Below are 17,183 nucleotides of genomic sequence, written 5' to 3'. Positions count from 1 at the left end.
GAATGAGGATATCCGAGGTAAAGTAGGAGTAGCCGAAATTGTAGGAAAGATGAGAGAAAATCGGCTCCGGTGATTTTGAACATGTGCAAAGAAGGCCGACTGACGCTCCGGTTCGAAGATGTGACTACGGGACAGAGGTTCAGGGCCGAAGGGGTAGAGGAAGACCTAGGACAACTTTGGAAGAGACTCTAAGAAAAGACTTAGAGTACTTGGATCTAACGGAGGACATGACACAAAACCGAGCGCAATGGCGTTCTAGGATTCATATAGCCGACCCCACTTAGTGGGAAAAGGCTTTGTTGTTGTTGTTGTTGTTGTTGTAGTCCTTATGAGCAACATGAAGTGACCATCTTTGGCCTTTTACTCTGAGGATGTTGACAAATTAGCTGTCCTATTGACTTGTTCTTGTCAGAAGTACAAGAACCCTAATCTCTGGTGTGCTTCCATTACATGCATGCTGGCTGCCCTGTTATTAATTAGTTGGAATCCACTTGGGAATGTTAAACACTTTCGTAGCAAAAGAGCTTGACAATTGACATGGTTTCTTGATCATCTACCTATTTAATTCATTAATATGTAGTTGATATAGCAAACTAATTTAGTTATGTCGATCGGCTGCTAGGCTGCTAGGCTGCTAGCAAGTGATTCCCCACTTCTAATGAAATTAGATCGGCCCGCAGCAAATTGAAAGTCATGACCATAATGTTAAAAATTTACAAAGTAGAAGTTTCGTGTCCATACAAATATGGAAAATTAGCTAGGTTTTATTTTATAGAGAAATATTCTCATTGATTATATAAAAAATTGAAGGTCCGTATCTTGTGTATAGATTTTGTTTGATACTTGTCTCTTGAATGCAGGCTGAAGTCGCCCTGGTAGTCGTCATATGATCAGTGGCTATATTTCACGTTCTCTCTTTTCATGTTAGGAAGGTCTATCTACCATTTCCAAATCTCATGCTAGCTGTTGCGTTTTTGCACATGGATTCTCACGACCTCGAGCCCCACTCTGTAGTTCTTATACCCCTGTATTTAAATTATCTTTTTTCCATAGCCAAGTTAGTTGATTATAATCTACACAAATTAGAGACGCGATCTCAACAAATATATATCTTGACTCCATGCATATATTGATAACGCTGATAACAAACTATGAAGAAGAACTTATGAAGAACTCAAGAAAGCTTTCGACGAGAGAGAATGTAGAGAGAGAAACTGTATTATCATTATATCCAACTATTACATCATACATCCTTATAAATACAATGACACATAACTGACTTCTAGAGTTCTCAATACAATTGTGACACCTGGCAATGTAAAACAATACTAATCTTTTATCCTAACATTCCCCCTCAATTTTATGCTGGGCATTGGCTAGCATAAGATTGTTACAATGAGAACTAAACAAAGGAAAACAGAGACCCTTTGTAAGAATATCAGCAAATTGTTCAGATGAGTTAACAAACTGCAACATAATGGTGCCTTGCTGCACTCTTTCCCGCACAAAATGACAGTCTATTTCTATGTGTTTAGCTTTAGAATGGAGAATGGGATTGGTTGCTAAAGCCATGGCTGATATATTGTCACAATGGAGTAAAGGAGTTGTGGAAGGAGATAAAGATAGATCCTGAAGTAACTGCTGAATCCACACAACTTCAGCAGTGGTAGTTGCCATTGCGCGATATTCTGCCTCAGTTGAAGAACGACTAACTGTATGCTGTTTCTTGGAACTCCAGGAAATTGGATTATCACCTAAAAATACAACAAAACCAGTGGTTGACCGTCGATCATTGGGATCCCCAGCCCAATCAGCATCTGTGTAAGCTCTTATATCCAAATTACCAGGTTGAAAACACAAACCAAGATGCAGAGAACCTTTGAGATACCGCAGTATGCGTTTGACAGCAACAAAGTGACTGTCAAGAGGAGAATGCATAAACTGACATACCTGATTGACAGAATATGCTATATCAGGGCGAGTGAAAGTCAAATACTGTAATGCCCTGACGATACTTCTATAAAGACCGGGATCATGGAATGGAGGACTACCATGATTTAAGAGCTTTTGATGTGGATGACAGGGAGTGGTACATGGCTTACTGTCAAACATATGTACCTTATGCAACAAGTCCCTGATATATTTGGACTGATGAACTAACAATCCCTGAGGTTGATACTCAATTTGCAGCCCAAGAAAGTAGTGGAGGACCCCTAAGTCCTTCATATCGAACTCCCTAACAGCAACACAACAAGGGAAGGACCATCACGTTTTACATATAAGGAAGGATCGGCATAAGAGGATGTGAAGCCCAAACTGAGAAGGAAGCTCGAGAACCTTGCATTCCAAGCACGAGGGGCTTGTTTGAGGCTATACAAAGACCTTTCTAATTTGCAAACAAAATCTGGATGATCCTTGTCAATAAACCCTTGTGGTTGAGACATATACACTTCTTCATCTAGAAAACCATGCAGAAACGCATTTTTAACATCTAACTGCTTAAGTTTCCAGCCATTTGTTGCAGCCAATGAGAGCATTAACCTAACAGTAGTAGGCTTAACCACGGGGCTGAACGTTTCATAGTAATCAAGGCCGGCTTCTTGAGAGAACCCCTTGGCCACTAAACGAGCCTTATACCGAGCCACAGATCCATCAGGATTTCTTTTGACTTTATATATCCATTTACAACCCACCAAGTTCTTATGAGATGGGAGAGGAACAAGAGTCCATGTATGCTGTTTAATAAGAGCATCCATCTCTTCTGTCATTGCTTGTCTCCACTGAGATGATCGAGCAGCAATACTAAAAGACTGAGGTTCCTTGACATCTTCGTGAACAACAGCAGAAAAAACCTTCTTTTTGAAAATCCCTGACTTGGACCTTGTTTGCATAGGATGAGTATTAGAACTGACTACAGAAACATGTTGCAAATCTGGAACTTGAGAACTTGTTACATCAGGATGAGACTCGGACAGCAACAATGAAGATGCAGAACGTGAAGCAGAATTGCCTCCAGTAGGACCAAGATCACCAAGTTGCTGAAAATCGGACTAAGTAACTGATGGGTGAGAAGATATGTGTGGAAATGGTATTGGAATAAATGGAGGATGAGAAAAGGTAGTAGGAGGAGCTAGTGAAACTGGAATTGATGCAGAAGAGACAGTAGAACTGAAGGATGAAGAAGACAGACCATATGTACTAGGGAAGACAGATTCATCAAACAAAACATGCCTAGAGACAATTAGTTTATTATCACTTATAGCATAACAAATATACCCCTTATATTGAGCAGCATACCCCAAAAATATACACATAGTGGTCTTAGGATCAAGTTTATTGGTTCGATAAGGTTTTAAGGAAGGGTAACAAGCACAACCAAAAACCCTCAAGTGATCAAGTGTAGGTGGGGATTTATACAACACTTCAAATGGAGAGTGCATCTTCAACACGGAAGTAGGTAGTCTATTAACAAGATATGTACTTGTGGCACATGCATGAAACCAAAACTTAGATGAAAGAGAGGCTTTTTGAAGTAATGTAACAGCAGTTTCAACAAGATGCCTATTTTTCCTTTCGGCTAAACCATTTTGCTCAGGAGTGTATGGACAAGATTTTTGATGGACAATGCCTTTGGTGGTGAGAAAGTTTTGAAATCGAGTACTAACATATTCCCCTCCCCCATCACTTTGCAAAACTTTGACAGTTGCAGAAAAATAATTTTGAATATAGGCATGAAACTGAACAAAAATCTCAAAGACAGCAGCTTTATTATTCATGGGAAAAATCCATGTATATCTGGTACATTCGTCAATAAACGACACATAATAGCTATACCCTTCTATAGACTTGGTAGGAGATGGACCCCATACATCCGTGTGAATGACCTCAAGTGGAACAAAAGATTTGGAAGCCATTACAGGAAAAGGTAACTTGGTGAACTTGCCTTGGAGACAAGCAGTACAAGTTTGAGATGGGGAATTACAAGAGGAAGTAATAGCTGACTTACTAAGAGCTACTTATAGAACAGAATTGGTGGGATGACCCAATCGACAATGCCAAAAAGAATCATTTATTTTCTGTCCAAGAAAAGCTGCAGGATTAGTCTTTGGTGGTTTGAGAAGTGGAAGAGGATAGACAGCTTGGTTACTCAGTCCTTGATAGAGAACCTTGTTGGTGACCTTGTCCTGTATACACACAGAAAACTCATCAACAATACACCTACAATTGTTGTCTTTGCATAATTGATACATAGACAGTAAGTGCTGTGACAATTGTGGAACATGTAACACAGAATTTAACTCGAGTGTATGAGAAGGAGTGGATAAGCAAGCTTGACCAATATGAGAAATTTGTAAACCTTCACCATTAGCACCAGTCACAGTTTCTGATGAAGCATATGGAGTAGCAGCTTGCAGATTTGACAAATCAGATGTCATATGATTAGTTGCTCCCGAATCCAGCAACCAATACTCATGTGTGGGGGCGGATGGTGAGAAATTAGTGCGTGCAGTAAAAGCAGCCTGCGAATTATTGGGAGGAGACATCATTCCATTAGGATACTGTGATGAAGACATCATAGTAGGATGCTGCACGGGAGATGAAAATGAAGGTGAAGAGTGAGGATGGGGCTGCAACTGTGAAGAATTCTGAGAATATGAATGCTGCGGAAACATCATAGGAGATGAGGAGAAAGTAGACATAGGCAGAGATCCAGTATTGTTCCTGTCAAAGCAAGTGGCAGCTGTGTGCCCTTTTCTGTGGCAGATTTGGCAGCCATTCTGAAAGCAGTTCAAAGCTACATGGCCCTTTTTATCACATATTTGACAAATCAGCAGTGGTTGAAAAGATTGTCCCGAAGCCATTTGAGATCCAGAATTTTGAAACTGAGACTGTGACGGAAGAGAGGGTTGAGCAAAGTGTTGATGTCCAGAAGGTTGTTGAAAACCAGTGTTAAACCTTTTCCCTTTACCCTTGTTTCGATAGTTAGTCCCCCTGAAATTGTTGTAAGTTCCAGAACCAGTCTGAGAAACAAAAGCAACATGACCATTGGGAAATGGCAATTGTTGAAACTGAGCCATTGGTGAAAATGAAGAACCACCAGTATATGGACCAGTATGAGAACCCAGATCAAAGTTTCCAGTATATGGACGAGAATTGGAAGATCCACCAGTTTCATAAGTTGTGTTGGAAGCATTAGCAAACATAGTTGCCATTAAATGTGGTTGTTTAAGACCTTCTTCCAAAGTAGACTCCTCTGCCTTCAATTAAGACCGAAGTTCCTTCAAGGAGACCAAACTTTCTCTGCCCCGAATCACAGACTTAATGGTATTGTAGTCTGTAGGTAATCCTCTTAAAGCCACAATCACAATATCTTCATCAGAAATCACAACACCAGCAATAGCTAACTGATCCCTACATTCTTTAATCCTCTGCAAGTAAGCATCAATCGATTCTGACCCCTTCTTAATGTTCTGCAGATCAATTTTCAGTTGAACAATACTAGTGCGAGACATATGAGCAAATCTTTCTTTCAAATGATTCCACATATCACTGGAGCTTCGACATCCAATAACACAAGATAAAGCAGCAGTAGATAGTGTGGCAGTTATCAAGGTCATAAGAGCTTTATCATGAATTTGCCAAACTTGATAGGCATCAGTCAGTGGAGAATTATGTACAATCGACTCATCATCAGACTCCAACTCAGTATATTTCTGAGGACAAGGAATGGTGCCATCAAGAAATCCCATAATTCCATTCCCTTCTAGTAACAAAGAAATCTGGAAATTCCAAGTAACATAATTGGAATCATCCAATTTCACAGTCACCGTGTTTCCAACACTAGGTATAAGCGACGAAATTGGAGATTGAGTGAGGGCTAATTGTGCAGCCGTAACCATAATGCAAGAACAAGAATCAATAGATCAAGAAAGCAACAGAGAAACACCTCAAGAATTACTCAGCAAGAAGTACCACAAAGCAATAATTGTGATAGACAAAATCTTGCAAATATCAATACGGAGAAATCGAAAGAAAACACCTCAAGATGATCACGACGGCAGCTGCAAAGATCAACGAACAAATCAACCGTTGACGACTACAGAACAAACAACCAACAAGAAGAAACTCCACCGACTTAGAGCACCAGACTACACGAATCACGGCACGGCAGTAGCTGCACAGAACGACGAACAGATCAACAGTCTCCAATGGCAGAACGAACAACCGACAAGAAGAAATGCCACCGACTTAGGGTTTGAGAAATCAACACTTCTCTGAAATTGCGAACAACCAGCAAGGATCCGATGTCGGTCACCGGAACAACCACGACGACGACGACTACGACTACGACGACGACGACGACGAGCGGAAGCACATGAATCGTTAATCACAGGTGTTAACCATGGCAGGCTCTGATACCATGATAACGCTGATAACAAACTATGAAGAAGAACTTATGAAGAACTCAAGAAAGCTTTCGACGAGAGAGAATGTAGAGAGAGAAACTGTATTATCATTATATCCAACTATTACATCATACATCCTTATAAATACAATGACACATAACTGACTTCTAGAGTTCCCAATACAATTGTGACACCTGGCAATGTAAAACAATACTAATCTTTTATCCTAACATATATATGTCTGACAAAAATACATAGCTAGCTTCCACATTATATATATGCCATTATAACATTTTGTATATGTGGCTATTGGTTATGGTGGAGAAATAATGTTTATGTTGCATGGAGTGATGTGGTTCAGATTCTCACTATGACAATATAAGGCAGAATAAATCACATCAAACAAACATAGTAAATCCCTTACACGGGCATTACAAACAACACAATACACAACAATCAACGGTGGAAATTTGTCACAAAAGAACAGTGATACAAGTTCTGAAACCAAGGAACGCACAAAGCCATAACGAAAGTGAGGCCATGCAGCCGTAGACAACACATACAAACACAATTTATAGCTAAGCCAAGAAAAAAACCACCAACGACTCATCTCCAGAGTAAAAATTAGGGCAGCTACTTCTTTGTTAGTTTCTATTTAATTATGTATCCATTTTGTTTTACATATCGCATTTCAAACAAGGAATTATAAAGTTTTCTATTATGTATATATTTCTTATTAAGTCTCTACTCTCTAGGTTATTTTCTCTATTTAAGTAATGTATACAAGAGTTTATGCTAGAGAATTTTAGAATGATTTTACTGAAGGAATTAATGCATGTTTACAGTGTTCTACCATCAAATTAATTGATAAGATAAAGATGCATTTAAATAAACACATACAGGGTCACTTTGACCACTACTAAAAATGAAGGTCAATGGTCAGGGTTGCCATGGCCACAGATTTACTTGTCAGACCAATAGCCATAACTCTCTGGCCAATCTTTGAGGGGAACTAGTAAAATAATTGAAGTGGCCCCTGATTGAATTAGCTGTTTACAAACAAATTAATACAAATAATTATTTCTTTTAACGCCGAATTCATACTTTCAACAGTTACTATGTTTGTTGTTCTTTTGAGCACCAAATGTCTCTTCGTTTTATTTATTTATCATGCGTTGCTGTATTGGTGATTGTTATTAACGTGAGCCATTATGAATTCGTATAAAAAAGGTTACTATTGATAATTTTATGTATTGGTTCTTTAGTTTCTTTCCTATACTTTGTATACAAAACAAAACTTACATATATTGATTCTTTAATTTATTTTCTATACTTTGTAAACGCCACATTTTTTGTTTTGATTTGGCTTTCGCTTCTATGTATTCTCTCCTTGTTCTCGTTTTCGTTGTCTTTTTTCTCTTCGGTTGTTTGGTATACTTCTCTTTGTTACTTTTCTTTGATTGAAGTTACAAACTCTTGGTTTCTTGATTGTCTTGTCATTGTCATGCTGGACTTCTCAGGCTGCTGTTTTGAAAGAAAGAAAAATTAAAAAAATTGGTTGGGCAAACATTGCAAATGCTTAGTCTTGGATGATGGTCGCTCATGAAACTAAAGGTGATGCTTGGCTTGGATATACATATGTTTGGTTTAGGATGAATGTCGACATACGCCATCTTCAATTCACACAAGCTTGTTTGTTTGTTTAAAGCTCACATTAGAGGGATTAGCTACAATGCTTACACATATATTTAATATAATTATCATTACGGATTATATATAATTCACGTTGATACATGTATTTAATACAATCATCATCTGACAGTTTAGATAATAATTGTATTAAATATGTTGATGCACAAAACCGGAGGTCTTAGAATAACGTAAATCCGACCGTGAATATGCAAGAAATGTAAAGAACACAAGAGGTATCGTGATTCACCCCAATGTTTGGGGCTATGTTCACACTGATATTGTATTTCTCTGTTTGTGAGATGATTGTGAGGGTGAGAGCTTTGCTCTGAATATGAGAGGGGATGTGAGGCTTTGGGGATCTCAGGCCTAGGAATTGGCCTCTCTCAATGAGGAGAGTGAGCGGTCTTTTTATAGAATAAGGGATCCTCACTTATTACATATTTGTCCCTTCATTTATTACATAATTACATTTGAGTCCCCCGAGTATTTATACGAGATCTAAATACGGAAGCCCTAAGTATGGTACAAACAGTAGTCCCCCAAGTCTTCGGTCAAGAGAGTTGATGAGTAGATTTTATATTATAGATTTTACCCTAATCTTAGTATATTTTGGTTAATATTTTGGAAGAATTTTGATACTTTGATTTGTATTTTCAATATAAGATTTTTGACTTCCTCTGGAGCAAAACAGGGCCAAATTGACGAATTTTGGAGTAATTTCAGTTGGAGGATGTTCGTGAGTCACTTGGCATGTTCGTATCAAAATTTGGGATTTTTCTACCAAACGGTTATTTTCTGGCGATGGAATAAAGAAGCAGTGCGCGGTGCTGGAAAATGACGTTTTTGGGCTTAAATTGCATTTTTGGAGACCAAGATGACCTCGGATGAGTTCGTGGCCTTCTGGAGAAGTGTTTATAATATTTCAAACATTAAATCCAGCTATATTGGGCCAGTTTTGGAGCAGCTCATGGGTCCAAAACGTGGCTGTTCAGATTTTAGGCGAATTTTACCATTTAATTTAGGATTATGTTTCCTATTTTATTTGATTATTAATTTTAGTTTCCTAGGGGGAATAAAGGACCTGTTTGTGTGGGGACTTAGCAAATATATTTGTTTGGCTGTCTACAATTTTTCTCTATGCTTCCTTTTATGAAACTTTGGAGACATAAAGAATTGATGATAGGGTTCTTGAAGATTTTCTACTTGGAGGTGTTTTTATTCTTATTCATTTTAATGATATTTCCTTTGATTTTTATTATGAGTATATGTAACTAATTCTTTTGCTAGGGTTAGGCCATGAACCTTAGCAAGAATATGTAGTTTTATTAATTTGCTTATGAACGTATGCATGTTTGCTTTGAATTATTAATCACTGCGGTTAAGACTATATATATATTTTAATGATTGATCACCATTAGGGTATTTAGACAAGTAATTTGATGCAATTTTTGTTGAAACATCACCTTGAAATTGAGAAGGGCTTCTTGTGATTAGTAATTGTAAGTTCGCTTAAGGCGAACATCACGCTCTTAAGGGTTACATGGTTTTTCAAAGGGTTTTCACGAAGTTTAGTGAGTCTTGCTTTTTTATATTTGATCTGAACATCACAGACGAATTGCATGCTAGATATACGTTTTCGCTTGAACATCACAAGGAAAATATGCATTAGAAAAACCTAACATTCAAAGCATGGATGTGGAAATTCATAAGTAATTGATAGAATTGCATAGGATTGTGATGGTAACGGCTAAACCCTAGTCTTTCCCTAAATTGATTTTAATAAAAACAAACAAAAAACGTTTGGGATTTTTGGAAAAGTAACCATATTTTAGACCCCATATAGAATTATAGCCTCCATTTTAGTTTTTTGATAATTATAACCAAAACTTGATGTAAAAGTACTAATATATCCTTAATGTCAAAAAAAATCCCATTACTCTTAACCATGAAAAAACAACAATTAATTGAGATCTTGAAGCATAAAAGATGTAGCCTCTTGAATACTACCCGGTGCCCCTTACTCTCGAACCCCTCCATTTCCTACAATCTTTTTTAATCTATATATATATATGTATGTATGTATGTATGTATGTATGTATGTATGTATATAGATATAGAGTAGATATAGATATTCACATATTGTTGTTAAATTAAGGGTATATTATGAAAAATTGGCAAATGGTGCTCATCTGGTTTAAGGTGAGAAACCAAAAGGTTGCAAGAGAGTTTAAAGGAGTTTTTGTTGTGAGAAACCCTAATATTAAGGGTACATTAGTACTTTTACATCAAATTTTGGTTAGAATTATCATAAAACTAAAATAGTGGCTATAATTATATATAGGGTATAAAATATGGTTACTTTTCCAAATTTCCCAAAACGTTTTTATTTTTTTCTGTTTGCTGCTTTTATTTTCTAACTTCTAGGTTTCTTTAATTGTTAATTCAATATTTTCAAACTCAAACATCTCAAATCTTTGATAAAAATCTGTTTTAACGGTTAATTAAGAGTTGATATAATTACGAATTCATGAAACAATCTTTGGGACAACGACATTGCATGAGCAATTATACTACAATTACCTTGTCTTCTTGCAAGTATTTTCAATGATTTTAACCCTATTGCGCAGGTATAAAAAATCATATCAAGAAATTGGCGCCGACGCCGGGGATTGTTTTAATTAATTTGTTTTTATCATATTCTTAATTAATTATTTTCGTTCAAAAAAAATTCTTAAATTTTAATTTTTGTTTTTTTTTCCAGATTATTGAAATCTGTGCATGGTCAACACCAGGTCACAATTTGCACAGCTTGTTCAATTTGATCCTGAGACTGAAAGAACGTTACGAAAGCAGTGACGGGAACAATTTTTAAGCGTTTCAGAAAGCGAAGAAACAATGGCTTTTGCTATGCCCGAAGCTGGGCATCCCTTGAGACAAACACTAGCAGCCCGTGCTAACGAATTACCGAGTTGCGTTGTTTATCTAGAAGATGAAGGTGATACTTTTGAGATTAGACATCACATGTTGGAAATATTGCCTACTTTTCATGGACTAGCTCATGATGATCCTAACATGAATATTATCGAATTTCTGATGGGTTGCAAGAATATTTTGGTTAAAGGGTTTTCTGCAAAGTCTATTAAGCTTCGTCTTTTTCCTTATACTTTAAAAGACAAAGCGAAAACATGGCGTTTTACACTCCCATCTGGGAGCATCACTTCCTGGGCACAGTTAAGCGAAAAGTTCTTAAGCAAGTTTTATCCAGCATCCAAGACTCTTGACATAAGAACTAAAATTCTATCTTTTGTTCAAAAGCCTAATGAAGAGTTCCATGAAGCTTAGGAGCGATTTTCAGATTTATTCAGGAAGTGTCCTCATGCTGATATTAATGGGGACACAAGAATGCAAATATTCTACAAGGGTTTAAATCCAACTACTAGAAGTTATGTGAATGCATCATCCGGATGTTCGTTTTCAGATAAAAATGCCCAACAAGCATTTCAGTTATTTGAGAAAATGGCTACAGAGACATAACAATGGGCAGCGGACTAGACACAAACTAGAGGCGTTTTTGATATGTCAATTGGAACTTCACATGTATCTGCTCAAATCGAAAAAATGGAGAAAAAAATTTGGAAATTTTGACTCAAAATTTGACATGCTTATGCATAAAATAACAGTACCAGTGCATCAGGTTGCTGTACAGCAGCCTACTGCAGCAATTTGTAGCATCTGCAGCATGCCAAATCATGATTTTATGGGCTACCCACATAAAGATGCTTATCCAGAACATGTGGTAGAATAAGTAAATGCATTCAACAATTTTCAAAGACACAGAAATGATCCATATTCTAATTTTTATAACCCAGGTTGGAGGGATCACCCAAATATGAAGTGGGGAGGAAACCAGCAAGTGCAACCTTTTCAGCAAAATCATATACAGCAGCCAGTTGTACAGCCCAAATGTTCTTTGGAGGATACACTCCAAATGTTTATGCAATCTACAAAGCAGTACATAGACAAAAATGATCAAAATATGCAGAATGTACAAGCTTCAATTCAAAATCTGGAAAAGCAATTTGGCCAGTTAGCAAGTCATATCACAGAAAGGGAGAAAGGAAAATTTCTTAGCCAAACAGTCCTTAATCCACGGGGTTCAAAAGAATGCAGTGCTGTTAGAGTTTTGCGGTGTGGTAAAAGTTATGATAATCGTGAGAATGCAAAAAGTGAAGACCACTTGGTAGAAAACCCTGTAGAATCTGCTGCTGAACAACAACTACCCAAAAACAATCTAGCAACAGAAAAATGCCCAGAACATGTTTATGAGGCCCCAATTCCATATCCAGAACGTTTGAAGCCAAAAGAAAAAGATAAGCAATTGAGGGACTTCATGCAAACTCTATCTAAAGTTCAAATTAATCTGCCACTACTTGATGCAATAAAAAACATTTCATCATATGCCAAATTTTTAAAAGATGTGTGCACTCACAAAAAGAAATTGGTTGATTTTGAAAAAAGTCATTCTTATTGAACAATGCAGCGCAGTTCTACAGCACAAATTGCCACCCAAAAGGAAAGATCCAGGGAGTTTTACAATTTCTTGCACAATTGGAAAGTCTAATTTTAAACGTGCATTAATTGATTTAGGTGCTAGTATTAATTTAATGCCTTATTCTGTTTTTCAAAGATTGGGCCAAGGAGATCTAAAGCCTACATCCATTATTCTCCAACTAGCAGATCGTTCTGTTACTTATCCTAGGGGGATTATTGAAGACTTAATTATCAAGGTTGATAGTTTATATCTACTAGCAGATTTCGTAGTTTTGGACATGGATGAAGATTTGCAGACACCAATTATTTTGGGAAGACCTTTTATGGCCACTGCCCGAACATTGATTGATGTGGAAGCAGACACTTTAACATTTAGAGTTCAAGACCAATCAGTGGTTTTTAGCCTATTTGAGGCTGTAAAACGCCCAGAAGGACAGCAAGAGTGTATGTGGGTTGATGTGTTAAAAGGTGTTATTTAGGCAGAAATTATGACTCGATTGACATCTGATCCATTATTGAGTGTTCTACATAGTCCAGATACAGCACAAATAGAGGATGAAGACGTTTTTGAGTATGTAACAGCATTAGACAGTGTACCAGCCCAATTACCACGTTGGAGACATGTTTATGAAAACCTTGGAGAGCCAAAAACGCCCCTGCAACCTTCTAAATTGCAACCCCCAAAAGTGGAGCTAAAAGCATTGCCAAAACATTTAAAATATGCACATCTTAGGGCAGATGAAACGCTGCCAATTATTATTGCTTCAGATTTGACAAGCATAGAAGAGGAAAAATTACTGCGTGTTTTAAGAAAATACCAAGATGCATTGGGGTGGACTATAGCTGATATTAAGGGTATAAGCCCAACCATTTGCATGCACAGAATATTGATGGAGGATGACATAAAGCCTATAGTTGATGCTCAAATGAGGTTAAATCCTATCATGAAAGAAGTTGTGCGAAACGAAGTAATGAAACTACTTGATGCATGCATGATTTATCCAATTTATGACAGTAAATGGGTTAGCCCTACACAAGTTATGCCTAAGCGTACATGTATTACATTGGTGAAAAATGATAATGATGAGTTAATTCCAACAAGGTTGACTACATGTTGGAGAATGTGTGTGTACTACAAGAAGCCTAACGTAGGGACAAGAAAAGACCATTTTCCATTGCCTTTCATGGACCAAATATTGGAAAGGTTAGCTGGCCGAGCATTTTATTGTTTTCTAGATGGGTATTCTGGGTATAATCAAATTCCAATTGCACCAGAGGATCAAGAGAAAACCACTTTCACTTGTCCATTTGGTACTTTTGCTTATTGGAAGATGCCATTTGGGTTATGTAATGCACCAGCCACCTTTCAACGGTGCATGATGAGCATATTTTCAGGCTTGGTTGAGAGAATTGTTGAGGTATTCATGGATGATTTTTCAGTTTTTGGGGATAGTTTTGATCTTTGTCTACAAAATTTATCTCAAGTTCTCGAAAGATATCAAGAAACAAACTTAGTGTTAAATTGGGAGAAGTGTCATTTTATGGTAAAGCAATGCATTGTTTTGGGACATCTTGTTTCAAACAAAGGAATTGAAGTTGACAAGGCAAAGATTGATGTAATTTCCAAGTTGCCGCCCCCTACTACAGTAAAGAGCATTCGATCATTCTTGGGTCATGCTGGGGTTTATCGACGGTTTATCAAGGATTTCTCCAAGATTAGCCGTCTTTTGTGCAACCTACTTGCTAAAGACGCCCCGTTTAATTTTGATGCAGATTATTTAGAGGCATTTAACCAGTTAAAGACACTTTTAACTACAGCTCCTATCATTGCTGCCCCTAATTGGGGTTTACCCTTTGAGTTGATGTGTGATGCTTCTGATTATGCAATTGGGGCAGTTCTTGGTCAGAGAAAAGATAAAATTCCTCAGGTCATCTACTATGCTAGTAGGACATTAAATGATGCACAATTGAATTATGCAACCACTGAAAATGAGTTATTAGCAGCTGTTTTTGCATTGGAAAAGTTCAGATCCTACTTGGTTGAGGCTAAGGTTATAATTTACACAGACCATGCTGCATTGAAATATTTATTATCTAAACAAGACACCAATCCAAGGTTAATTTGTTGGGTTTTGCTTATGCAAGAAGTTGATTTAGAAATTAGAGATAAAAAGGCAGTGAAATTCAGTCCATGTGTGGGCCGAAGTAACTAGATGTCGTCTAGAACTAAATACTCGATATGAGGTGGTTCTCAATGTGAAATGATGCTCAACTAGAAGTAGCACATGTTGTGAGGCTACTCGGATTGTGGCTTATGTTGCCTTGGTTGGCTCGGCTTGTGGCGTTGAAAGTGAGGGAGTCCCTTTTATAAAATAAGGGCTCGCTCCTCAATACATAAATGATAGGCTAGAGTTGATGCTCGCGGTGAGGCGGTTGCTCAGTAGGCGGCGATGCTCTCTAATGATGGTGAGGGAGTCCTTTTTATAGAATAAGGGCTCGTTCCTCAATACATAAGTGATGGACTAGAGTTGATGCTCGCGGCGAGACAGTTGCTCAGCTGGCGGCGATGCTCTCTAATGATGGTGAGGGAATCCCTTTTATAAAATAAGGGCTCGCTCCTCAGTACATGAATAATGGGTTATGAGTGATGCTCGCGGCGAGGCGGTTGCTCAGCTGGCGGCGATGCTTTCTAATGAATGTGAGGGAGTCCATTTTATAAAATAAGGGCTCGCTCCTCAGTACATGAATAATGGATGCTATCTAATAAAAGTGAGGGAGTCCCTTTTATAGAATAAAGGCTCGCTCCTCAATACATAAATAATGGGCTAAGTCTCCCAACTATTTTTCATAAGTGCTCTTTAATGAAAGTGAGGGAGTCCCTTTTATAGAATAAGGACTCGCTCCTCAATACATAAATAATGGGCTAAGTCCCCTAAGTATTTTTCATGAGGCCCAGTTGAGGGGTCATTTTATAGAATAAGGGTTCATCACTTATTACATATTTGCCCCTTCATTTATTACATAATTACATTTGAGTCCCCCGATTATTTATACGAGATCTAGATACGGAGGCCCTAAGTATGGTACAAACAGTAGTCCCCCAAGTCTTCAGTTAAGCGAGTCTTTTGGCTGGAGACTTGAAATTCAGTCCATGTGTGGGCCGAAGTAACTAGATGTCGTTTAGAACTGAATACTCGATATGAGGTGGTACGCCACACAGCCACTGTAGCTCGTCCCCATCACACTGAATCTCTCCACCCCGACCTTTTCCATTATCTTGGCAACCGAGGATGCCTGAAAGACCCCAGTTTGCTATGGGGATGCGGTGGTGGAATTCCTAAAGAAGACAAGGTTGGGGATGTAGAAGTTGAAGTGGGGGAGAAGAACTGGACTTGGTTCCGTTACTGCCACATGGCGGTGAGGCCAAAGCCGTGGATTAGAACTAGTAAAGCTTTTTCGGGGTTTTAGGTTTGGTTAGAAAGTTTAGGGTTGGGACCCCAGAAGTGGAGTGTGGTTTGATCATTGTCGAGTTATAAGTTTTGCTGGGAGAGGCCCGAGCTGGCAAAGCAACGGCGGACGCAAATGGTGAAGGAAAAATTTTGTCCTAGCTAAGAACATGTGAGAATATTTGAATACATATGCAAACTATTAACACATTAAAGTAGGCATGCATTAAAAAACAATTCATAAAACTCATGACTTTCAAAGCCTAGTGAATGGTGAACCAATAAACTCTTTAACAACATTAAAGAGAATAAAGGATTTAGAGATTCTTTACCCTTGAAGCTCATCCTTGATAACACAAGGAATTCACCCAAGTGGAGGGCCTTCAAGTCACCTCCTTGCTCCTTGGATCTTCCTTGTGAGTTTCTTCCTTTTAGTGCTCATTTGCTTCTTTGAGGATTTGAGGATATGTTCTCCAAAACACCAAAAGCTTGATGTCTCTAAGTCTCTTCACCAAGGATGTATTGTGAAGATGAAATGGATGACTTAGAGAAGAATAGATTGCTAGCTAAAACTTCTCTGAATACTCGATATGAGGTGGTGCTCGATATGAGGCGGCGATGCTCTCTAATGATGGTGAGAGAGTCCCTTTTTATAGAATAAAGGCTCGTTCCTCAATACATAAGTGATAGACTATAGTTGATGCTCGGGGGCGAGGTGGTTGCTCAGCTGGCGGCGATGCTCTCTAATGATGGTGAGGGAGTCCCTTTTATAAAATAAGGGCTTGCTCCTCAGTACATGAATAATGGGTTAGGAGTGATGCTCGCGGCGAGGCGGTTGCTCAGCTGGCGGCGATGCTCTCTAATGAATGTGAGGGAGTCCTTTTTATAAAATAAGGGATCGCTCCTCAGTACATGAATAATGGGTGCTCTTTAATAAAAGTGAGGGAGTCCCATTTATAGAATAAGGGATCGCTCCTCAATACATAAATAATGGGCTAAGTCCCCCAAGTATTTTTTATGAGTGCTCTCTAATGAAAGTGAGGGAGTCCCTTTTATAGAATAAGGGCTCGCTCCTCAATACATAAAT

At 38.1% G+C, this 17,183-nt stretch overlaps 1 protein-coding gene and 1 pseudogene across 2 annotated transcripts; both read right to left on the bottom strand.

The window, feature by feature from the left end:
• Nucleotides 1–3,435: 3,435 nt before the first annotated feature.
• On the bottom strand, nucleotides 3,436–5,408 carry LOC126601564 (uncharacterized). Of its 2 annotated transcripts, none has more exons than XM_050268292.1 (2): nucleotides 4,358–5,408; nucleotides 3,436–4,184 (listed from the first exon to the last, which is right to left on the bottom strand). In XM_050268292.1, the coding sequence occupies exons 1-2, from the start codon at nucleotides 5,211–5,213 to the stop codon at nucleotides 4,144–4,146; spliced, it is 897 nt and encodes a 298-aa protein (XP_050124249.1). In that variant the 5' UTR covers nucleotides 5,214–5,408; the 3' UTR covers nucleotides 3,436–4,143. The 2 variants fall into 2 exon arrangements, with proteins under 2 accessions (XP_050124249.1, XP_050124250.1); XM_050268293.1 differs by having other exon boundaries at nucleotides 4,364–5,408.
• Nucleotides 5,409–11,379: 5,971 nt separating this feature from the next.
• LOC126606090 (small nucleolar RNA R71) lies at nucleotides 11,380–11,485 on the bottom strand (annotated as a pseudogene).
• Between the last annotated feature and the right edge of the window lie 5,698 nt (nucleotides 11,486–17,183).

Source organism: Malus sylvestris, chromosome 15, assembly GCF_916048215.2.
Source record: "Malus sylvestris chromosome 15, drMalSylv7.2, whole genome shotgun sequence".
Classification (NCBI taxonomy): Eukaryota; Viridiplantae; Streptophyta; class Magnoliopsida; order Rosales; family Rosaceae; genus Malus; species Malus sylvestris.
Note: the sequence above shows the minus strand (reverse complement) of the source record. Positions and strands in the feature narration are given on the sequence as shown.